The sequence below is a fragment of the Mustelus asterias genome, chromosome 9 (genome assembly GCF_964213995.1).
Source record: "Mustelus asterias chromosome 9, sMusAst1.hap1.1, whole genome shotgun sequence".
In the NCBI taxonomy this organism is placed as follows: domain Eukaryota; kingdom Metazoa; phylum Chordata; class Chondrichthyes; order Carcharhiniformes; family Triakidae; genus Mustelus; species Mustelus asterias.
This window is the reverse complement of record NC_135809.1, coordinates 41,605,711-41,631,066: the sequence shown is the minus strand read 5'-3', so window position 1 is coordinate 41,631,066 and position 25,356 is coordinate 41,605,711. Positions and strand designations below refer to the sequence as shown.

Here is a 25,356-nt window from a genome sequence, read left to right as displayed (position 1 = left end):
TTTTATGTATGTCGGTAGTTGATTAACTCGTGTGCTCTCATTCTGAGGGCACCTGGAGCCTCGACTCCCCCAAAAATATCTACGGTTGCTGACGACAGACAAAACATTAACGGAGCGACTAATTTTCCATTGGAGAAGAAACTTTCTCCTTGGAAACTGACATCTACACACATGTGCCTTCCAGCTGTAATGGTTGGCTTTGGTTGGGTGTGAAGGGAGATGTTAGCTATAACTGGTGATGGTTGGACTGGTAGAAATGGATAAAAAACATTAAATAAGTTATGCTAAAATTGAAACATGGGGAGTGACAGGCGATCACTGCCGGTCACAGTGATCGAGGAACGATCCGTGAAATTGATCCATTTGTGTGTGTGTAGAGGGGAGGCCCCCCATTCCCACTCCAGGGAGGGAAGACCCGCCACCCCAAGAAGTGGACCCTACTTTCCCACCCCCATCCCAGGGAGGGAGTCACCCCACCCCAGGGAGGGAGGAAGCCCCCTATCCATCCCCACCCCGTCCTAGTTTGGGCGCTCCCACATCCACCCCCACCTCAGGCAGGGAGCCCCCCCATCCACCCGCACCTCAGGGAGGGAGCCCCCATCCACCCCCACCCCAGGGAGCGAGCCCCCCATCCATCCCCACCCCAGGGAGCGAGCCCCCCATCCATCCCCACCCCAGGGAGCGAGCCCCCCATCCACCCCCACCCCAGAGAGGGAGTCCAGTCCCCCAGCCCGGTTCATTCAGCTCACGTTCCCTGGAGGGTGGTGGTGGGGGATGTAATCTGTCCGGATCAGTCCCTGGCTCCAGACCATCTTCTGGCTGATTAAATCACTTCACAAAGCACTTCAAACAAACAAGCGCCGAGCTCGGGCTCCAGCTCTCTAAACGTGGCGGGACAGGGGAACTGACAGCTCGGAGCATTTTCACCACTTTCCCCGGGAGGAATCTTTGGAAGAGCAGCCGTCCATTTGTGTTTATTGAGTGCACCAGTGTAACGTGGTGCTTGGTACTAAACACCATCGAGCGCTTAAAGTCAACTTTTTTCTAATTGTTGTAGAAAATGATATTCAAATGAATGTCCATCTTCGAATAGTTAAAACTTTACCTTCTGCAGCTTTTAAAAAGAAATGATTTCCTGACGTGTGGTTCCACACTAAACCAAAAGAAAATGTGTAAGTATTTGTAATGTTTCAGGTAAAGTCATTAAAGGAGATGATATTGTTTATTTGTTGTTGATCTAAAGCAGGCCAGTGTTAAGTCAGTTTGCGGGCCCTCGTTCAGACAAGAGTCCCTCCCTTTCTCTTGCCTCTCTCGGCACAGCACCGCTACTTTCTCAGTGCAACAGCCCCACTTAAACTCCGCTCAGGGCTGAGCACAGATTTAAGGACGGCATTCAGCATCACTGGGGCTTCGGAAATCCCATAGAGAACTCGAACAGAAATGAACTGCTGCCGACTGTGTTTTGTTAAACAATTCATTACATTCAGCGTGAGCTCACTCACTATTCCCCGTTATGTTTTTTTTTAAATGATAAATGAATTGTCCTGCGTCCATAGATTCCCATTGAATGGTTTATTGGCCACGAGTGATCCCCTTGTTTCTTTTTACAATGAAGGGGAAACCTGTTCGACCTGATGCCAATTTTCACGGGTCTGGTCACGCAGATTTTGAAAACATTATCGAGGATTTGACATCAGACTTTGCAGGCAGGCACGGTCTGTGTTTCGACTCGGTAAAAGCGCCGTTATAAGTGTAAATAAATTGTTCAGCATCGAGTATTTTCTGTGCAGTAACTGTGGAATCAGCAGGAATTGAAGTGATCGCTCTGTAATGTGCACTCCAGTGAACCCACTACCAGTCATTTTTGTCAGGTCAACGAAGCTTGAAATATGTGAGTGGCCAAATTTCATGCAGCAAGACACAGAATGAAGGGACAAGGGGAATTCCAGGAAACCAGTCATACCCGGGTTCTTTAGCTCCAACACCGAGTTCATTCATCCGCACAACTTTCCGAGTTCGCGTGATCGGATTTCACCAAGTGCCAGAGCGAAGCTGTAGTGAATGTTGCCTCTCGCTGGCAGAACTCTGTTACTGCAGCTCCTTCCTGACCAGGAACTCCGGGGAGGGCCCCCGCACCTTCTAACTAAAATGGTTAGCTAGTTCTGCACCGCAATCAGTTCGAAGAACAAAGCAACATAACATGTTAATTCATATCGATTGTAAACCAATGATCGACACAAAAAAAGTGAATCGCCCAAAGTGATTGATAACTGTTTGTTTAATCCGCGGGTCAAATCGCAAAGTAGCATCAATTTCCTGTTATACAGAAATCTTGATCGAGTGCCCCAATCCTAATTTATCACCAGTCCTCCCATTACACACAAATCCTGTTCCAATTACTCAATTTCAATATCCCATCTGCTCCCATGACAGAGAAACTCCGATTCAATTACACCATTGCCTTTGTCCCATCCAAATCCAATGCACAAATCCTGATTAATTTTGTATTATTATTACCTGAAAACATCTCGATTTGGATCAGTTGGAACTATAAGGTGAAATTTCATCACTCAAATCAGAAATGATCACGGTTCCATCCCCCAACCAATACTAAATTGGTGTGGGAATCTCTGTTCACATTCCCAGACTTGAGAAGAAAAAAAGGACTAAACTCCTAATAACTACTCACAGAGTCCTGTTGGGGATAGTGTATTTGTCTGAATGTTGGGTCACTATAAGAATGGGCTCAGCCGTGTTGCCAGTGATCAGGGAGATCTGCCAGCACTTCTTGTCTTGGGCACACATGTAAATAATGACGGTATGTATGTGATACTGGAGATTAGCTGGTTTCTGTAGAATGTACATCAACTTGTAATAAAAGCAAAATACTGCAAATGCTGGAAATCTGAAATAAAAACCTAAAATGCTAGAAAAACTCAGCAGATCTGGCAGCATCTGTGGAGAAAGGGACAGAGTTAACATTTTGGATCTAAATGATCGCTGTACCAAACTAAGTGATAAATGTCTATCAGAAGAGCTTCACTCACTCGTGTTCACATGCTGATTATGTTTTAATGTACTCAGAGGACAGACTGTCTTGTAGGCTCTCAGTTAATTATAAGAATTTGAAAAGTGAAGTTTGGAGTTCCTGCCATGTTTAAACTTCACTTTTTGCCACAATGGATTATAAAGCTGAAGCAGTGTTATATTATATCTTTTACCTGTGTGTGCTTTGGGTGATTTTACATTTGAATTACGCTTCACACTGTTTGCATTGATGCAGACCATTTAGTTTTAATGACCTATAAGCATGTGAGTGAATTGGAGCATTGTGTGTGGTGTGTGTGTCTGTCTACATGTGTGTTAATGAACATAAATAAGTAATCGAGTTCAGTCCAAGGTATATATGAACATCTTGAACTCATAAGATGTCCAGCTTTATTCCTGATTTTGACAAGCAGTATAACGCTAGTTAAATTATGCTATTAGCAGTCAAAAAGTCAACGAGGACTATTGAACAGTACTAGAAATGGAGATGAAATATTAAAAGTGAACATTTTCTGTAACATAGTTGCTTCCTCAAATAATGAAACCCATATAAAACAAACATTTCTAGAGTTTTAAACACATGTATAGCAGATGGATCTTGCCTACGTCATCTGATTTTAACTGCACTTCATGCCTAGTTTATTAAGCCTAACTAAAAAAAAAATTCTGGTGCAGTTGTATTGTTTAATTTTAAATGTTTTAGTACTCTGACCTGGCTGATGCTGAACTTCTTGAGTGTTATTGCAGCTGCACTCATCCAGGAAACTGGTAAGTATTCCATCACGCTCCTAACCATAGGCTTGTAGATGATGGAGAGGATTGGGGCTGTCAGGAGCTGAGCCACAGAGTGCCCAGTCTCTAATATGGCGGGTAAAACCTCTGGTCAGTGGTGATTCCAAAGGGATTGATGCTGAGAGACTCAATGGTAGTGGTGCTGTTGAATATAGAGGAAACGGTTGAATAATTTCTTATTCAAAAGGTAATTGACTGGAATTTATATCACATAAATGTTCTCTACCACTTGTCTGCCCAAGTTAAGGTATTATCGAGATCCTGCTGTAGGTACAGGCTGGGACTTCCACCATGAAAAAAGCCAAGAGCAACAATGTTGTGGGAACAGCATCACCTCATTTACTATCCTGACATGAACATACATCATTGTTCCTTCATGGTCTCTCATTCAGAATCCTGGTGTTCTCAGACCTGACACCATTGTGGAGACACCCTCATCAGGAGGATGATGATCATAAAAGGTCCCCCACCTCTTCTCAGAGCAACTTGGAATGGGTAACAATTGCAGCCATTTCCCAAATTCTGAGGATAAATAAGTATCTTAATGTTATAAATGAGTTTTTAAAATAATAAATGTTCTTTTAGAAAACATCACCATTTATTAGCCTGATTAAATTTTTATAACTGCTATTAATATTTAAAATATATTTTTTGGTTATTTCGGTATTAATTCATTAGTTTGTTCATATAACCATCTGTAACCAGAAGGATTATGGAAGGATTTACACAGATAGGATGGAAAGGGTCAGCTGATCTATTGTAAACTGCAAAATATTGAATAAACAAATAAAATATCAAAAATTACAATTTTCCGAGGGAAGGTTGCATGCCTGAAAGCATGCTAGAAAATAATTTTTGTGCCTAAATATCTTCTAACCGTTTTAAACTTTGTGTATTCATGTTTTTCTGTTCCTCTAAGTGAAATAACGTATAAATTATAACAATGTGTTTCCCCCTGAACTCATAGTATAATTACTTGTTTTGCATTATAATATCCAAGTCATTTTTGAGTTATCATTTGGGACTGTGCAAGTGTCTTGTTATTCTGAACCATTGGACAGCTTAGACTAGTGGAAATACAATTTTTGAAGGCAGAGATCTTGCATGGCAAACTTTCCTAACTGTTTTGAAGAAGTAACACACAGAATTGATACTCAGAACTGACTTTTAAGGGGCATCTGGACAAATACATGAATAGGATGGGAATGGAGGGATATGGTCCCCGGAAGGGTAGGGGGTTTTAGTTTAGTCGGGCAGCTTGGTGGGTGCAGGCTTGGAGGGCCAAAGGGCCTGTTCCTGTGCTGTAATTTCCTTTGTTCTTTGTTCTTTGATAGTTTTGACAATTTATATCTAGACTTTAGATAAAGTTCCACATCAATGTTGCAGAAGCTTAAGGGAGTCGTTATGTAAGTTATACCTTAGAAGAAATTAAGAATTTGCACAAAGAGAAAAAACAATAAGAATTAATTGGGCAAGCAATATCAAACTTGAGAGATACATCAAACTAAATGCTTCTGTAGTCTCGATTAGACCAAATTCTATTCAAAGGCCCAATTTTACAAAGAAAATATAATTTTGGTAAAATTTTCAAATGATCTTGAATAATAGAATAGGAAACTGTGGCAGCTCCAGTTAAATTTGCAAGTGAGAAACCAGTTCAACATGTAGATGGTATTGTACACTGGGAGATATATTCAATGAATGGTTTTGAAAAAGGTCGGGGACAGGCTGAAAGAAATGTGAAAGCATCTAAGCATGTCCAATCTATACAAAGCAGCAATCAAAATATAAACAGAATACTAAGCTGTATTGCCATGCGAATAGACCAGGTGTTTGATATTTTAGATTGGCAACAGATTTGAATACTGCATTTAATTCTGGTCAAGAAAGCACAAGAGAAGAATCCAAACCCAGGAAATGGTGAAGAGAGTGGGCTAAAGGTTGTGTCACGAGAGCTGAGCTGAGATTTGGATTTAGTAACAGTCATCTGTCCATCTCAGGATGTCATTTATGGATTGAAGATCACCTGTTGTGGCTATAGAAGTTGACTCACAAGCGACAATTCTTTCCGTAGGTGGCACAGATGGATAGTACAGGCCCGAGGATGAGTGATTGTGTTTTTCCTTCTGCCAGGCACCCTTTTCCATCATCTGTGCATTTCTTTTATTCTCTGCTTTTTCCACACCCTTCCTGACTGCTTGTCTCCAGGTACTCTGTTCAGCAGCAAGCATTTCCCATGCATCCACTCTGATCCTGGTCAGGCTGAGGTCTCGCTTGCAGATGTCTTCACATCACAGATATGGATACCAGTTGGTCTTGTACTGATAACAAGCTCATCACAGAGCATGTCTTTGGGAATGTTGCTGTCATCCATTTGGTGCACATGACCCAGCCAGTGGAGTTGCCACTGATTTGAGAGGGCAAACATGGTGGGGAATCCTTGCACACTGGTGTGTGTCCATATTCAGCACTCTGTCTTGCTAGGAGAACAAAGAGTAATACAGCACAAGAACAGGCCCTTCGGCCCACTAAGTCTGTGCTGACACAGATGCCTCTCTAATCTAATATTTTCTTGCCTCAATGTGGTCCATATTCCTCTATTCCCTGCCTATTCGTGTAGTATAGTAGTATAGTATACTATTCGTGTAGTAGTAACGCCGGCATCTCCACATCATATTCGTGTATCACACAGATGCCTCTTCAGCATTGTTATAGAATCTGCTTCTACCACCTCATCCAGCAGCATGTTCCAGGCATTCAATACCCTCTGTGTTGAAAACTTGCCCCTTACATCCCTTTTAAACTTTCCCCCTCTCATTTTCAACCTATGCCCCTGAGTAATTGACCTTTTAACCCTGGAAAAAGGACTCTATCCAAGCCTGTCATAATCGTGTAAACCTCTATCAGGTCCCCCTCATCCTCTGATGCTCCAATGAAAACAATCCAAGTTTGTTCAAGCTTTCTTTATAGTCCATATCCTCTAAACCACGCAACATCCTGGTAAGTCTCTTCTGCACCCTTTCCAATGCATCAACATCCTTCCAGTAATGTGACGACCAGAATTGTACACAATACTCCATATGCGGCCTAACCAAACTCTTATACGGCTGCAAAATGATTTTCCAATTCCTATACTCAATGCCCCGACCGATGAAGGTCAGCATGTCATATGCCTTCTTGACCACCTTGTCCACCTGAGTTGCCACCTTCAAGGAACTGTGAATCTGCATGCCTAGATCCCTCTGTATGCTAATATTTCTAAGGGCTCTACCATTTACTGTACACTTTCCTTCTGCAGTAGACCTTCCAAATTGCATCACCTCACAGTTGTCTGGGTTAAATTCCATTTGCCATCTTTCGACCCAGGTCTCCAGCCAATTTATATCCTGCTGTATCCCCTGACAATCCTCCTCACTGTTCGCTACTCCCCCAATTTTTGAATCATCTGCAAATTTACCAATCAGATTTCCTACATTTTCCTCCAAATCATTTATATATGTTACAAACAACAGAGGCCCCAGCACTGATCCTTGTGGAACACCACTTGTCATAGACCTCCAGGTAGAAAAGTACCCTTCCATTGCTACTCTCTGCTTTGTATGCCTGAGCCAGTTTTGTATCCATCTTACCAGTTCACCTCGGATCCCATATCTGTATACCAAATACCATACCTTCTGTATCAGCCTGCCATGAGGAACCTTAGCAAAGGCTTTATTAAAGTCCATGCATACAATGTCCACTGCCCAGCCCTGGTCAATTTTTTTGTAATTTCTTTAAAGAACGCAATCAAGTTTGTGAGAAATGACTTCCCCTTCACAAAACCATGCTGCCTATTGCTAATAAGCCTATTCTCTTCCAGATGTGAGTACATCTTATCCCTAAGAATCTTCTCCAATAATTTCCACACCACTGATGTAAGGCTCACAGGCCTGTAATTTTCTGGATTGTCTCTTCTGCCCTTCTTAAACAGAGGAACAATGTTAGCTAATCTCCAATCCTCTGGTACCTCGCCCATGACGTGGCTACAGAGGATAGAATACCCAATAATTGTTTCAGGCAGTGGAAGTGGAAGTTGTTTAGCTGCTTTTCTTGGAAAATTGTCCGTGCGTTACTACTGTAAAGGATGGTGCTGAGAGCACGAGTCTGCTACACATGGAGCTTTGTACTTTCAGATACTTTGATGTTTGTCTAACTCACCTTTGCACCTTTGACATGATAACTGCAGCTTTAACAATCCTGTGCTATTTTTGCTTCAAGGAACAGGTTGCTGGTAATTGATGATTCAATGTATGTGAAACTTGTGACAACACAAGAGTGAGGTTGTTGATAATGCTGGTGGAGTTTCCACATCCTGGCACATAACTTTGATTTTCCTGATATTGATTGTCATTCCAAATCCTTGCAGGCCCGAGGAGAACCGAGCTACATGGTTTACAAGTGAATGTCTGTATGGGATTCCAGCACAGTGCCATTAGCAAACAGTTACTCACAAACGAGGACTTTACACACTTTATTTTGGCACTCAGTCTATCCAAATTGAACAGTTTGCCATCAACTCTGATATGCAGGTAGTTGCCCTCATTTGAGCCGCCGGAAGCATACAGAACAGCATGGAGAAGAATATGCCAAAGAGAGTTGGTGCCAGGATGCAGCAGCCCTGTCTTACTCTGCTACTGATCCTGAAAAGGGTCACGTGTTGCACCATTGTAACTGATGGAACAGTGCATGTTCTCATGGAAAGAAGGAATGACATCCCAGATGGTAGCTTAATTTCCGCAGCAGTTTGAAGGGTTTGTCTATGCTTACGAGGTTAAAGGTCTTGGTAAGGTCTCTGAAGGCAATGTGATCTGTGCTGTTCACAACTGTAAATGCCAGGCTGAGAAAATCATGTTGACTATCCATCTGCCAGCTCTGAAGCTGCACTGACACTTAGGATAGATACGTGACAGCAGGCTCTAAGAGCAAAGACCTTCCTCACAACACATAACAAGAAGATGCCTCAGTAATTGTTGCAGTCTCTGCAATCAAAGGTTCACAAGGTGACTATCTTTGCAAAACACAGATATCACCTTTGAGCAGAAAGAGAAAAGTTGTTAGAGATGCTGCAGCAATGCTGGTTTTCCACTTTTGATGATTTCAGGTGGAATGTCATCATTATCCGAGGCTTTATCACTGGTGAGACAGTCAACAGCATTTTTGAGCTGAACTGTGGTGGGCTCACTGCCCAGCACCTCCATGAGAGGAAAGTTTTGAATTGTTCTTCAGTGACCAAGTTCACCATTGTGTAGCAGTTGAGTTAATGCTCCACCCACCTTTCCATCTGCTTTCTAGGTCCAGTGGTGATCACCGCTGTCTTTGTCTTGAAGGGAATTTATGTGTGTGCTGCTGGGCCTGTTGCTTTATTAATTCCTTTTTAAAACCTGCTGCTGAATCTGAGGATGTATGTAGCTGCAAAGTTTGAAGCAGTATTGATTGGCGCAGTGCCAAGCAGTCTGCTGAGACTTGTCCTTGGTAGCTCTGAGAGCACCGAGGATTTGTTGCAGGGTACTTGTTTTAGTTCATGAGGGCTCTCCTCTTGCAATAACTGACTCCATTTTAGTCCAGTAAACCCAAGCCAATCATCATTCCTCTGAGCTCTTTTCCCACATACAATGTATTCAGAGTTATGGAAAGTGCTGCGCAGATGCTCCCACTTTGCCTTGGGCGTTGTTGTCTGAAAGAAGCTGATTAAGGATGTTAAAGAATTCCTGGGTTGATTCTGGTCAGTGATATGGCAAGTGTTGATTTGAAGATGATCTTTCTTCTTGGAGCGGTATAGTCTCCTTGGCTGAATCCTGACCTTGCTGCACACCAGGGACTGGTCAGTGTCACAGTCAGAGCTGTGATTAATGAAGACACAGTTGACAATGGAAAATAATAAGGTTTAACTGGTGGCCGTGGCATGATTTCTGATGTCTTCAGGACATGTTGTGGCACGCCTTGGTTTCAAGTAGTTGTTTGTCACACAAAGTCAATGGTAAGAGCATAGCTCAAGCAACCACTGTCCATTTCATTCATTTTGCTGAGTCCCTGATGCACTGTGCATGTTGGTCAAGCTGTGTAGTCAGTACCCATCCTTGTATTCAAGTCTGCAAGAAGGTACATTCCCTTGGTTCTGGGAAGGCTGCAGATGGTAGTGTCAAGTGTCTTGTGGAACTGATCCTTGACATCTGAGTTGGTGAGTGTTGGGACATAGATGCACATGACATTAACTGGGCCCATGCTTTTTGACAAGCAAAGAGTAAGAAATCTGTCTGAACTTTGTTAGCAGGGTTCACCAATTGCAAGTCCTCACATTCTCTTTACATTGTCCTCACATTCTCTTTACATTGTCCTCACATTCTCTTTACATTGTCCTCACATTCTCTTTACATTGTCCTCACATTCTCTTTATATAGCCTCCTTCATCAGCAAGCCCTTTGTATTGGCAAGAAGAGGCTTACATATCTGCCCCTCTTTTTCACAATGTTTGTGTTGTTAGCCAGTGGTGAAAGGTGAGAGTGAGAGGTGACCACCAGACTAACTATTACACACCACCCACCATACTAACACGTTACGCACCATGTCAGCCAGAGAAACATAAGATTTGGATATAAAGGGCAGAATAACAACATTTGTGGATCTTACAAAAATCGAGATTTCAAGTGATTTCATAAGGACAAAGACCTGTTAGATTGGGGAGATTGATGTCAGATCAAATTTACTGTGGAGAAATGGCAAATGATAGGCTTTCAAGAAAGATCAACGAAGACATATAGACTAAATGGTAACATTTCAAATGAAATAGAGAAGCAGAAATTATTAAAATTATTAGATCATGAGATAATAAACCTACATAAGTCAATGGTGAGACTACAGTTGAATATTTTGTGTACCTTCAGCAAAGATTTGATGACTATCGACAGGATACAGAAACGATTTACTAAGATGATATGAGAAGAAGTTATACAGAGATAATAGAGAGGTCGAGAGAGACTGGAGAAAGTGCAGAAAAGATTTACAAGAATATTACCAGAATTTAAAGGATGCAACTTGCAGGAAATAAAAGCAGGTTGGATACCATTTCTCTGGACATAAGACAGAACAGAGACCTGATAGAAATATATAGGATACTAAGCAGGATAGAAAATGCTAGGCAAGAAGACATGGCAACAAACTGTAAAATGGTAAGTTTGGGGCTGATGAAGTCAAGTATTGCATAAAAGATATGACAATTACCTGGAATGATCATTTCATAGCGAGGCCAAACACTGGCATACAAACATAGGAAAAAGGACAAGAGAAATCCAACTTGCTCATCAAACCTGACCCACAGTGCAACCTACACATTGCACCAACCCCATCTCATTTCCAAAGTGAAGCAATGACCTTGGGGCAAAAACACAGGCAAAATAATCCTTTAACCAGTCTACAAAGAAAAACTGGGATATTTATATCCAAACTCCAAAGGCAATCAGGCAAGCTCCAGGAAACTGCAATGACTGATATTGTTATTCTAAGTTTGAATAATTGGAGAACTGATCAGATGCTGTGTTTTGGGAACTATAGGTTTTGATGGAAAGATGGGCCGAATGGCATTCTTCACCTGTGTGGTAACAGGAATCTGCCAACTGTGTTACAAATAACAGATTCAATCATCAGATTGTTGGCTGCAGTGTTTCTTCAAAGAGCATTGATTTTGTAAATGCCAGTCCAAGTTGTGTGACAGAAAGGATTTGTGCCTAGATGAAGAAATGAAGCAAATATTGGGGTTATTAAGTAACTCTTCTATTATTCCATTATGCTTGTGAGAGTCTGAATCTTTTTCATGCACTGCTTAAAATGAATATTAGCACACACCATGACTGTTGATGGATGCTTTAGGTGGTGTTCATTTTTACAAATATACACACTCAAGTTTATGTGATAATTTTTCTTCAGTTATAAATACTTTTGATTAAAGATTAGGAAATTATGGAAAGATGACTCACAGGATTTTAAAAAAGATATAAACCCTCTTCAAAAACATTTGAAACAGTTAAATGTATTTAATGAAGGATAAGTAATGACCCAGCCAAGAGAATGTTGGAAGTAATAATTAAGATGATGTACATCATAAAATGTGTTTTAGGTCTCATTTTTATTTGTGGTCTGCTAGTCTGACAGTTTGTATATGGCATATCAAGTATGTCATCTGAGCACATTGCTGCATAATTGAAATTATTTGATGAGTTTAATGAGTCTTTTATTTGTAGTCACAGAGTAAACACAAACTGTGTGTTGGACAGAATATTTATCTAATGGGTAGAACCAATGTTGACATACATTTGCAATTGTGTTACTTGTGTATTAATTGGTAGATTCAAAAGGAGGGGAAATATTGTCTAGTGGATGCCTATTTGACCTTTTGGTTCAATCTTTGTCTCTTGAGTAAATAAGGTATTTGTTCTAGCCCCATTCCAGGACTTGAGCACATCATTTATGTCGACACTCAAGGTAGTACCAAGGGCATGCTGCATTGTCAATACCTTGTTCTTAGCATGAAGTATTAAAGAGAGCCCTCCCAGTCTGATCCAATGGTTCAGCTAGATGCTAAAGATCACAATGTACTGTTTGAAGAGCAGAAAACTATCTCAGGAAATGTTCTTCCTTCTAACAATGCCACCAAAAATGCAGAAACTGGTTATTCAACTTAATTTTAGGATCTAGTTAGGTGCAAACTAACTGTCTAATTTGTCTGTCTAAGTCACTGTACTTCAAGATGATTTATTATAATGAAAGAGCTTTGAGAAATTCCTAAGCAATGTGATAGAGGGCTACATAAATGTAAGTCTTTCTATATCTCTTTTCTTCTCTCCACATCACTCTGGGTCATGAGGTTACTGGCCCTTCTACAACTGGAAACAGTCTTCCTTTATTTTTTGCACCCCTTCATGATGTTGAATACTTATATCAGATCTCCTCTGACTTTTCTCTGCTCTAAGCCAAGCTTCTCAAGTCTCTCCACATAACTGAAGCTTCTAATTGACATTTAAAATGACAGGTTAATATTTGTTTGTTAGTTTTTGAACTTGAATCTAGGATATTTTTTCTGTGATACTATCTTGGATTTTCCCAAAGTCAGGATAATGTCATAGATCTTTAAAAATGGCAGCCAGAACTTGAATCTGGGATTCTTAACCCTATTGCCAGGGTTTCTGATTTTCACCTGTGTCTTCTAAGGGTGCTCCTATGGCAAGCTATGGCATTTACATGCCCATTCTCCCACTATACACCGTGTAGAACCATTGAATGTTATTGTGACAGTGTAATGTGTAAAAAATAACTTTCAAAAAGTCTTTCAGAACTTTCCACATTCTTCAAAACCTTTTTACTACAGACCAATACACGTGTCAATCATCCAAACCCTTTAACTTATCGATAGCAGAAACTGCAAACACTTGAAACCCTTGCCTTGTGCTACTAAACATTGTGCAATTGACAACATAGATCAGAGAACCTGAGCTGTCAATCAAACAATGTTTTCCCTTGGATTTAGGTATTTCAACAGGCTAATGGATTCCTGGGCTCTCAGCAAACCTCATTATGTATTCTTTGCTGAGAACACAGAGATACATTAGAGTACTAATGAGCATGGAGGCCATGGGAGGGGGAGCGGGGGTGGGAATTAGAGAACATCAGGTGTCATGGTTTGGGAGTGTGTGTGGTGAGAGGTAAGGGTGGAGGAGCTTACTCTGTTCATTATAACTGGGAAGATGTCCCACAGCACCATGGCGGGCCTTTTTAAAGGCCCTTCTCAGCACTTGGCAGACCCTGTGGCCACCTCCGAGCTCTTTCCTGGGTTGGCTGGCCTGACTGCAGCCTGTACCCACCCCCTGCAATGAAACGTTTGTAAGGACTTTCTCCAGGGATGGGTGCACCGAATCGTGAAGTCTTCCGACTCTTGCTACCCATCTGGAAGATGAAAATCCAACCGATTGACTTAGTTTAAATCCTCCTGAAGTTGCTTTATCAGGATATTATAAAACTAAGTAACACCCCAGTTGCCTCTGGGCTGCCAGGGATCTGGAATAGGGACTAGGCGATAAATGACTCAGTTTTGTCTCTTGAATCTGACGTCCTCTGTTAATAGGATTATTGTAGCTACAAGTTGCAGACATCGGAATCTAAATTCCCAGCGAAAACCTGAAGTCTCTACAATCTACATTTTTAATATTTAAATATGTTATCCTCCCTGGAGAAGTAATTTATTGTGATAAGCAGAATTAGATTAGACTTCAAAATGTCAGAAAGCATAAGAGCCTTTACTGGTGCGGGTAATGTGCTGATTACCTGCTGGATCATGACTTTGGGATTCACATTTTGCTTCAGCTCATACATGCGCATTTCAACCTCAGTCATCTTCCGATTCGCCACTGCAAAATGGGGTGCGCTCTTTTCTTTGATGACAAGCCCAAATTTTACCCCACTTTGAGCCTAACTTTTTGTTTTCATATAATATAATGTCTGGCTGCTTTGGGCTGTCATTCTTTTCAATATCAAGTTTTTTGCTGGTTTCCTAAGATGCCATGTGTCCATCAACTGCTAGAAAATGTAGGAAAAAAATTATCCTGGGATTATGGAGGTAACAAAAAGTAATAATTTTAATAGTGCGACTTCAGCCAGACTAATGAGTTGGCTTGCTAAAGTATGAAATACCTGATGAGTCTTAATTGATGGTTAAATCAGGGAGCCTCACGCTCCCTATTTAAAGCAGATGTGTCAGTCTCCCAGCCTGCATTTCAGCAGGGAGCAACTGGAGAGCTGGCTGTGTACAGATGTATGGTATAAATAAAGTAACTTGGTGACGGGACTTTTCGCCTCTATGGGGTTATTAGCGATAGAACCATAGCCTTTCACATATCTTGCCTCATGTCATCAAACAATTATCTTTCTGCTCCAATCCTTATCATTGATATTCTTCAAACTATTCAAGTTTAAAATACACAAAGTTATTTTTGCCCAGGTAAATGATAGAAAATAAGTGATTATTTTAAAACATGTATCAAATATTCAGAAATGAAATGGTTGCAAAGTGTTGACTCAAAAAGAAAACATATTTGAATCTTTCATTAAACATAATTGCCAACATAAACACTCCTTCATCTGCAAGAGAAAACAGTTGCATGGATGGGAAAATTGAGAAAATCAATATAAAATCATAAGCAGGAGTAGACTATTCTGTCCGTCGAGCATGCTGCACTGCTCAATAAGATTATGGCTGATCTGATTGTAGCCTTAACTTCACTTTCACGCCGGTTCCTCATAAACCTGCACATTCTTGTCAATTAAAAAGTGGAATACATTCAAGGCTGAGTTAGACAACAACCCAGTCTCCACTGCACGCTGGGGAATAGAATACCGTGCTGGCGGGATCTTACTGTCATGCTGAAGGCGACTCCCTCATGGTGAGCCAACTGGGCCACCAGAAAGCACGCCACAGAGGGGCCAGAAAATCCCACCCAGTAGAAAATTGGCTTGCTTTTCTGTTGCTGATTATTATGATTACTGTTGTTCAGGAAACGTGCACAACAAGGATGAGGACAGCAGTGGACTCAGCTTTGACACCCCCACCAACAAGTAACTTGACATTCCTGGTTTACAAATTAAGAATGGCTTTTCATCTTGCACCCATTAGGACAATTTTCAAGAATACCAGATGTAAAGGGAACAATAATGTATGCTTCTTGAGAAGAGTGTGTTGATTGATTGGCAAGAGGACTCTGATTGGTAGAGCCATTTCCATGGCGAATGCACCACTTAACCGATGACTGACAGTTAATTGTTATGCTTTGTTGAAATTCAAACCAGGCAGGTTGACTCTGGACAAGGCATTGCCTTTGGGGAATGTACCAGAGAATCTATTCGCCTGTTTATTTTGTTTAGTGGAAACGGGTGCAATATGTGTACATGTTCTTTCTGTCTGCAATGAACAGGGCAATGTGTATCAATATATGTAGCTTTTAGCATGTGTAAGTGCACCACACTGTGAATCCAACTGATGATCTTGAGTTAATTATCAGGGTAATTCTTAGCACACTCAGCATAGTTTAGCAAATCATGGAATCGCAGCCAATGTTGGACACTGTACTTTAAGGTTTTCCAACATGGGCTGGTTGGGTACAGTTAGTATCTCGCCTGTTGCTAACAGCAGCTGGGACATGCTGTTTGAAACAATCAGCTGCCAATCTTTGGGATGTATGTCCTACATGCCTGGCATCACACTGGCACTGAAATTCATATGCCATATTACTCATTTGTGTGATAAGCACAACATCTTTATGGCTTGATGGCAGCATTGTGTTACTGGCAAATATCACTTGTGTCGCTCCTGCACAGTAGTGATGTGATATCACAGCTTCACCTGTTGCTCAAAATTTTTGAGATGCCTTACCATTTCAGGGTAATCCGAGGTAGACTGGTCACTTTTCTGGACCCAAGTGGTGGCCTTAGGCTCATTCACGAGTTTGCATGATATCCAGTGAGCAATAATCTGATCAGGATAGCCATTACCTTGAAGGATGGCTTTGATGAGCCTATCAAAGCTTTAGCATCAAGCTTACACAGCGAGCAAGTGGCTTAGGCCCTATTTACAAGGTTGCCTATTAGGTCTCTATTATAGCGCGTGGAATGGGAGTAATCCCAACACTTTTAGTGACCTGTGAATGTGGGCTTGCGGTAGACCGTAGAAGAGAACCCCCGGCATGTTTCTTAACTAGCACTTCAAGCAAAGGAAGCGCTCCAATTCAAAGTTGAATTTGAGCGCAGATGGAGCCCATTAAGGTGTGTAAGGAAATTCTTATTCACTTATAGAGTTATAGATTAACTCTATAAGTGAATAATAATTCAGTTATAGATTAACATATTCGAAATATGCATGGGTAAGAGGTTGGGTGTCATTCCATTGAAGACGCTTTCCTCGTGGAACCCAACAAAAATGTTTGCAAGAGCTGGACCTAGCGAGGATCCCATGGCAACACCATCTATTTGGGCATACATGGTGTGTTTAAACTGAACTCAACTGCGCAAGTTGCTGAGTTCATAAATTCAATGAATATTGGTTCCAGTGCCGGATTTAGACTTGGTGAGGCCCTAAGCTATATAAAGCTTGGAGGCCCCTTGTTAAAAAGTTACACCAAATGGTCTCATAAAGGTGCGTACCAAAACAGGACCTTGGGTCGCCACAAAAAAATTGAAAACATAATTATGCCTTTTAATTATTTAATAGCAAGGTATTTAAAGTGAAAAATACAAATTATTTTCAAATGAATGCATTTACTGATTACCGAGGATGCATTTACTGATAACTGAGGAGTTCATCCTCGGTTAAGACACCCCATTGACCTACATCATTGAGTTTCGTGAATTTTGTTGTTTCAACTGTGGATGTCGGCTCTGCAACGCTCACATCTGCATCATTTCCAGTGTTTTCCTCAGCTGAGATTCCAGACTCTGTTGTCTCAGTAGCAGAGGCACTAGGCTGTGGTTGTTTTGGACTTTGCTGATCACCTTGGGTTTGTGGATCCTTATCTGTTTCTGGAGTAAAGTAACTGTCAAACTTTGGTAATTTTTTGAGTTACTCTTCAAGCTGGTGCTTTCTTTTTCTTTTCTGGTATCCGCCCTTAAATGTTCCCTTCATTGTAAACCTTCTGAAATTTTGTGAGGCCCCTGCGGATTGTGAGGCCCTAAGCTGTAGCTTGTTTAGCTTATGCCTAAATCTGGCACTGATTGGTTCACACAATTACAGCAGATTGAGATAGCATGAGATAGTGCTGCAGTGCAAATGTCTATGGCTTCCTTGAGCGGTTGAATAGAGTAGTAATGTCAAATGAGCACATGGACACTTACTCTCAATATGCATGTCATCATGTATGTGGAAAACTTGCTCAAAACTGGCTGTAGCAACTCCCTCTGCTGCACTCTTGCTTTACTCAGTGGCAAGAGACTTCCAGGAGGAGAATGAACACTTTAGGGAGGTCCTCAGAGCATTCCTGGAGAAATCAAACATCTCCACCAACTCAAGGGAGTCCCTAGTTTGTAAGCGACCAAAATGGGAAAGGCTTAACCAGGGCTGCATCGAACATATGAAGACTTCATTGGAAAATGCAGAGGCAAAGTTGAGGCATCAGAGGGAATGCAAAAACCTTTAACCACCCATCTACCCAACCCTTCAAGTATGAACTGCCTTGCATGTGGTGGAGCTTGCAGATCGCACTTTGGAATTTATCTGCCATCTCAGAACTTGTTAAACCAGAGTGGGAGCAAGTCATCCTCAATCCCAAGGGACTGCATAAGAAGTAGAAGTTAATCTGTACCATAACTCCACAATTTGAACTACTTTAATCAGTTTTCTTCCAAACTCAGAATGCAATATCTGTAAACAAAATAAATCATTTCAAATGGCAGATAAAATTTTTGCACATTATGTGCAGGTGACATTTCCCAGCTTGATTTTAACACTGCAAATAGGTAGTTTTTAAATGAGGTAAAATCTTCCCCAATGTTTCTCACCATTTAAAAAATATTCTAGGGTTATAAAATTCGAGTTTCAAACAATGCAGCCACATTGAGTTTCACAACTAATGACATAGAAGATGTAATTTAAAACTCCCAAAAGTTTTTCAATCCAGTGCTGCTCTCTAACTTCTAGTCCCATTTGAGTGTGAAATTGTGCACAGTCTCAGAGTGAATGACTGTCAGTTTGAATGCAGCTCATTCTCAAGTGTGGAAATGTCTCAAAAGAATATTGAATGGAAATTTTTATGTTGCATTCTTGCCAGTCAGTGTTTTCTTGGTTTAATTGTCACTTCTGTCAGGTTTTCTTGTGAACACCAGTTATTTTTCCTGTTATGAGACACTTGGCTGAGTAGATTTTCGCTCTGGTCTGCTTGATTCATCAAGATGGGCAGACTTAATTGGGTAGGAGCAAAATTGAGAAGCTCTAGAGAGAAATCGGTAAGGATTCAAGCTTGGCATTAGTGCCAGGTGTACCTTTCAGGGTCAGTGGCAGATCCCATTACTGAAATAAACCTACACGCCCAGGGAACATGCTGGAAATGCCTCATTGCCTGGCTTTATAAGAGGATAAAAACAGCTTGAAAGCATACTAAAACCTAAAGATGCAGCCCAGCTACTCTCGATTTATATTCCAATTGTGCCAGGCTGGTGCAACAAATGATCGTCCAGAAGATTTCCAGCCTGCAGGCAAGACAATGTCTAACTTCCAAGTCCAATCATCATCTATTTACCCGCCTCTCCTTCACAAAGTGCCTCCTTGAAACCTAGCACCTTTCAAACTTTTGGTCAATCATCGTTTTTTAGATTGATTGCTGTATCTTTTCTTTATGCTGCTCTGATGCACCTTGGAATTTTTTTCTGTTAAGTGCACTATATAAATGCACATTATTGCATGGTTTCTCACTTTTAAAAATAATATCACTTACAGTTTTCAAAAAACCATTGTATCTCAGTCTGAACCTTGGTCTGTTTGTTAACATACAAATTTTAGATGTGAAGTGGGTGCCACTGATTACAAAAGCGGATGTATTACCCTGTATTACCCTGGACCTGCTGCAACTTCTTTGTCCCATCTGATTTTGTAGGACTGACTGTAATGGGATCAGGAAGCATCTGCCAGTTTGAAGCTAGTGAATGTAAGTTAGGTCTAAGCACATTATCTTCCTCCATTTTCACTGATGTGACATTATTTCTATTATTCGCCTATATAAATTGGGTCCCAGGATTTTTAGGTATTGAACCGTTTAAAGTTAAGTTTAAAAAGCGTAGTAAATTGTAAGGCCACTTTGCAATTGTTTTTTTATTTATTGTTTAGTTTTCTGATGTAATTTTGGTTTTCAGAAGCCTTTTTGTTGTGCTGTTGCCCTTTTTCTCCAGCAGCTTCGATGAGTTTCTTATGGGAACATCTATGCTTTTTAGAGGAAGAGATGACACTCTGCTGATTCTGCTTGTACCTTGGAACCTAGAGACAAATTTGCACATATCTTTATCAGAGGAGCAGGGCTTGCAGAATCTTGAGTTTACAAGGAATGCTGTGGTAGAGTTATAGCTTATGTTCTAATTAGACCTGCAGCCAAATTCCTCCAAAGATTCAGCACAGTTTGTTTATCAATGCCATAACTGCCCTTAATTCTTATGCTTTGAGATCGTCAAGGGGGGTCGTGGGGGCCTGGAATGGGTTGCCGGGCAAGGTGGTGGAGGCGGACACACTGGGAACGTTTAAGACTTATCTAGACAGCTATATGAACGGAGTGGGAATGGAGGGATACAAAAGAGTGGTCTAGTTTGGACCAGGGAGCGGCGCGGGCTAATTGTTCTTTGTTTCTCGTTTCAAGGCTTCATTCTATGATCATCTTGCTGGTGCCAGTACAGAGCGAGACTGCGGATAGTTGGGAACCTGTCTCAGGGGCAGGGAATACATATGGTGTTCGTGGAAGTGGAAATGAATAGGGTTGGGAAGCATTTTCCGATCAGGGCCAGTGTGATCTCCTGGACTCGTTTCGATCGCCTCAGGGGGTCGGAGAGGAATTTCCCAGATTTTTTTTTCCCCATATTGGCCCTGGGGTTTTCACTCTGGGTTTTCGCCTCTCCCTGGAGATCACATGGTCTGGAATGGGGGGGTAGGGGTGAGTTATTAGGTTGTGATGAACAAAGCATCATAGCTGTGAGGGACATCTCGGGGATAGGATATTAGTATGTAGATAGGCTGGAAAATTGGGCGGGGATCCTGGATTCAGGATTCAATCCTGGACCGGGGAGCGGCGCGGGCTTGGAGGGCCGAAGGGCCTGTTCCTGTGCTGTATTGTTCTTTGTTCTTTGTTCTTGTCAGCTTCCAATTAGCCGTGGATGGATGTGTAAACGACCGATGTCCAGGTTGCTTGAGAAAGCAATCTTACTTTCATTCCTTGGTCAGTTGACAGCAGCATGAGGGGGCTATTTAATATTTATTGAACAGCAAGACTCCCAAAGGGATTTAGGTTACACTTGTGTGGCCCTATGTGTTCTATTTCACAATACCAGTGTCTGCATGAAAAATAATGGAATCCACTCATTCGTTGAGCTCATTTGTGACCATCAGCACAGGATTCTACAAGTTAATGCTTTCTACCAAAACAGAGGTCTCCATACCTTTTATGTTAAGGTAACCAGCTAGTCACTAATATTTGACTCACAAAAGCAATTCTCAGGGAAAATCCTGGGAGATTGATGCAATTCTGTGCAGCCATACCTTATGACACGTGGTATTTCAGTACATCGGCCGATCACAGGTAGAATGCATGAATTCATCAGAGTACTTCCCGAGCACACCATTGGCATCATATTGAATTAGTCCTTCAGCTGTTTGGCAAGGTCTGGAATTATCCTGCAATATCGTCCCATAAAGGTTTCAAGGATTCCTCATGCTTTGTATTATACAGCTTTGCTCTGCGAAGGGGTTTCATTATGTAGCTAGGCTTAGAGGTGAATTAGGAAATGACCACAAGAGGAACAGCAAGAGCATGAAGTAGGCAGCAGTGCTGAACATGTTACTGGTTGCAAGAATCATTCAGCAAGTTCCCATAAAGACCATCTTCTCTTAATATTTTTATGGTTCCTATGTGATTCTCCTTAGTGTATGATGTATCTGTTGGTAATTCAAGGTTGAACTGAGTGTTGAATATTGAATAGGACACCTGCTCTTTCTTGAATAGTGCCAAATAATATTTTACAGCCAGAGACCTGGACTTAACTTATTTGAAATATGGCACCTTCAATAGTACAGCCTGTGTCACTATAGTATCATCCTTAGTTGAGCCTAGATTATATACTCCACTCTGTGGAGTGAGGCTTGGACACACAACCTTTGGACTCTGAGACGAGAGTGCTACCACTGATCAAGGCTAACATTAGCTGCACAGTGCAGTTGTATGTTGGTAGTGTTTTGCTTTTTGTGTTTGGTATGGTGACTGACCCTGCCAATTCATTCTTTTTTCCTTACAAGAGTCTGCAATCCTCTTTGAATTTGTTTATCACAATACTGTTGAAGACCAGAAATTTAGTACGTGTGCTAAACCTAGCCACAGTGCAGTGAAGAACTTACACTGCTGCCATCTTGGGCTTTGCTGTGTCTTAATCTAGTCTGCTTAAAATACATTGCACATTGTGAATTTAGGTCAGTAACCTTTTATCCTCATAGCTATAAAATGTGCGTGTGCAGCAAGACTTGTACTACCATAATAATAAGCGAATATGCTTTGTGTTGATCTGCTGGCAATATGCAAATCACACGTTCATCTCAAATACTTGATTAGGGCAGAGTTCGGATGGAAATATTCTCATCACAGCCACATTGTAAATGTATACATAATTTTTATGATATAATAAAGGTAACAAACCATAGCTCTAATCATTTTTATGACTGAGAAATACTTTTTCACATTTTTTCAGCAGCAACTGTACTTTCAACTATGTATTACCAAGAAAATATAATGTATTAGACAGAGGTGTTGCACAGCAGGATAAGAAGAACATTTAAGAACAATGGTTATTTTGGAGAGCCATTTATGAATGCTTTTGTAGCTGTATTGAGTTGTGCTATAGGAAGGTGGATGTCACAATAAATTGAACATGCTAAGCAGTTTAAAGACCAAAGTCTTCAAATTGAGTGTATATATCTTTTTAAGAAAATATTTTAAGGTGTTCATTCAAATTACCTCTCATTATTTATCTCAGTATGGAGCAAGATTGGGAGTTTTTTGTTCCATAAAACATTCTATTCTGACTGCCAAACAAGATTTCTAACCCTGGCTAATTATTTGAACTCTATTTTGAAGTATTTAATGTTACAGATACTACAATAGAAAACCTAAAGCCATCTACCAGTATAGCTGCAAACTTTGAGGACTAAATTGGACAGAAGTATTTTAATGATCATAAAATAAATCATGTAAAAGGGTAATCACAAGAAGGGTGGAGCCAATTAGGGAGATAAAAGGAGATGCTGTTGTGGAGGTAGAGAACATGGCTGAAGTACTAAATGAATACTATGCATCTAACCTCACTAAAGAATTGCAAAGGTAGTAGAAAAATTGCAAAGGTCAAAATTGACAAAGGAATTACTTGAGTGCCAGTTGCAGCTTAGCTGGTAGCACTCTTGTCTTTGAGTCACAAGGTTCCAGGTTCAATTCAATTTCAGGGCTTCAGCACAGAAATCAAGGATGACAGTCCAATGCAGCACTGAGGGAGTGCTGCACTATTAGGAGGTGCCAACTTTCGGATGAGATGTTAAACCGAGGCTCACCTGCCTATTCAGGTGGATATAAAAATTGCCATGATACTATTTCAAAGAAGAGCAGGGGATTTATCTTGTTATCCTAGCCAATATTCATCCCAAACAACATCACAAAAATAGATGATCTGGTCATTACCACATTGCTGTTTATGGGAGCTTGCTGTGCACAAATTGGCTGCTGCATTGCCTACATTACAACAGTGACTACACTTTAAAAGTACTTTATTGGCTGGAAAGCACTCTGAAACATCCATCGGTTATAAACATGCTATGTAGGAGTCTTTCTGATTTAAAAGGTTGGCAATATTCAAAATGAAAATGTCACCTGGTCTGGATCAGATGCATTCTAGCTTGCTGATGAAAGTAATGTTAGAAATTATAAAGGCCACAATCTTCCAGAGAAATGGAGAATTGTAAGTGTTACACCCCAGTTCAAAGAAGGGGACAACCTGCCACATGTGCCCAAAGATCTGCGGGTCAAGTATCCACCTGTTCAGGCACATGAAGACCCATGGCAGAAACATACAACCCTGAGTAGATATAATCGAGGGCCAGCCAATGATGATTCTCCTCAGAGCAGAGAGAGTTAAGGGGAGATCTGATAGAAGTGCTCAACATTTTTAAAGGTTTTGATGGAGTAAATCATAGAATCACAGAGACTTACAGCATTGAAGGAGCCATTTGGCCCATTGTGTCTGTGCTGACTCTTTTGAAAAATATTTGGCTTCCAACATGGACATTAATATTACCGAGCAGATTTTTGAGAAACGTACCAGCTAAGTTCCAGATTTGTTTTTCAGAATGCTTAGACTCAGTCACAAAATCATTATAAGAATTTGGATGTTTACTTGCATTTTGATATTCCTTCAATAATGATCAGCTGGTCAATCCCAGAGGTGTTCATTGTGGATGCATTTCACTGCTCTGGCTATCTTGAGTTTATATAATACATGATATCCTACTTAAGAGAAGTCTTGTTTGCAGCGTCCCACTTACTTTCCAGGTCCTTTGTAGACTTGTGTACAATACTGCACTTAACTGGTTGAGGAAAGAACAAGAAAACATTACGGTTTACACATTACCATTGCTTTTTTAAAACTTCATGATGCAAAAAAAAATCATGTACCAATAATTGCATTCCTTATTTTCTGTCTTTTTGGGGAGAGATGACTTTCGCTGCCTGGATTGAATCAGAATTTATGTCCCAGCGAGGAATGAAAAGTGATCTAACACACTGTGGCACTCATTCACTAATCAAATAGCAGAGAATTAACTCAATCTTTTTGGGCTAGGTTTGAACTTGTACCCCAAAGGTGAAACAGCAGTCTTTGAACAGACTATGACACCCAGTCCTTCAGCAGAAAATAGAAAGCTTCATTTCATCTGTCTGGGTTAGATTTAACCCTTGCCCCAGAGGGCAAAAAAAAACTTCGAATGTTCTTTGACACCGAGTCACCATTAAAGTGCTAAGAAATGTGGTTAATTTATTTGGGGTGAATTTGAATACCTGTCAAGGATGGGTAATAAAATCTGTGAAAACAGGATCAGCCAGTTAATGTCAGAGAGCAGAAATTCATCCTATTTGGGCTGGGCTAGAAACAAATTAATATCCTAAAAATTAAAAGATGTTATAGTGTTAACTCATATGCAATACACATCTGAATTTCCAAAGTGGACAAGGCTCCCTGACAGAAGCACAGTCAGTTAATGGTAGTGTACAATCAGTTCCTTGTCTTGTTTTGTTCTTAAATCTGTCTTTCTCTCCTCAGATGCAAAATATAATTTTCATTTCTTTGTTCTGTCCATCCGTCTTTCAATTATGGTATACTTTCAGTATGGTTTTTGTTGAAAGCTTATACCTTCAGTCACATTAAGTGATACAATTTTTATTTGAATATTTATCATTTTAAAAATAAGCTTTGAGAAAATGTATTTTTCAAATGGTAGATTTCAATAATTTTTTCACAAGCATAGTCTTTTACCCAATTTCTGAACAAAATAGTGATCTTGTGTATCTTGGCCAAATACAAACATGAATTAGGAGCAGCAGTAGGCCACTCAGCCCTTGAGCCTGCTAAACTATTCAATAAGATCATGACTGATCTGATTTTAACCTGAACTCCACATTCCTACCTACCCCTGGTAACCTTTCACCGCCTTGCTTATCAAGA

General features: G+C 40.7%; 2 protein-coding genes across 3 annotated transcripts in view; one reads left to right on the top strand and one right to left on the bottom strand.

Moving 5' to 3' along the window:
- The window catches only part of wnt5b (wingless-type MMTV integration site family, member 5b), a 127,208-nt gene that overhangs the window by 1,935 nt on the left and 99,917 nt on the right, over positions 1-25,356 (top strand). The window lies entirely within an intron of this gene.
- LOC144498641 (F-box/LRR-repeat protein 14) overlaps positions 1-25,356 on the bottom strand; it is a 55,155-nt gene that overhangs the window by 4,509 nt on the left and 25,290 nt on the right. The window contains exon 2 of one of the 2 annotated variants that reach the window (XM_078220069.1): positions 23,758-24,223. The exons of the other annotated variant lie outside the window; for it this stretch is intronic. Within the exon in view, the coding sequence (XP_078076195.1) occupies positions 24,125-24,223 (99 nt within the window). The 3' untranslated portion in view covers positions 23,758-24,124. Of the gene's footprint in view, positions 1-23,757; positions 24,224-25,356 lie in introns of those variants that run through there. 2 annotated transcript variants of the gene reach the window in all.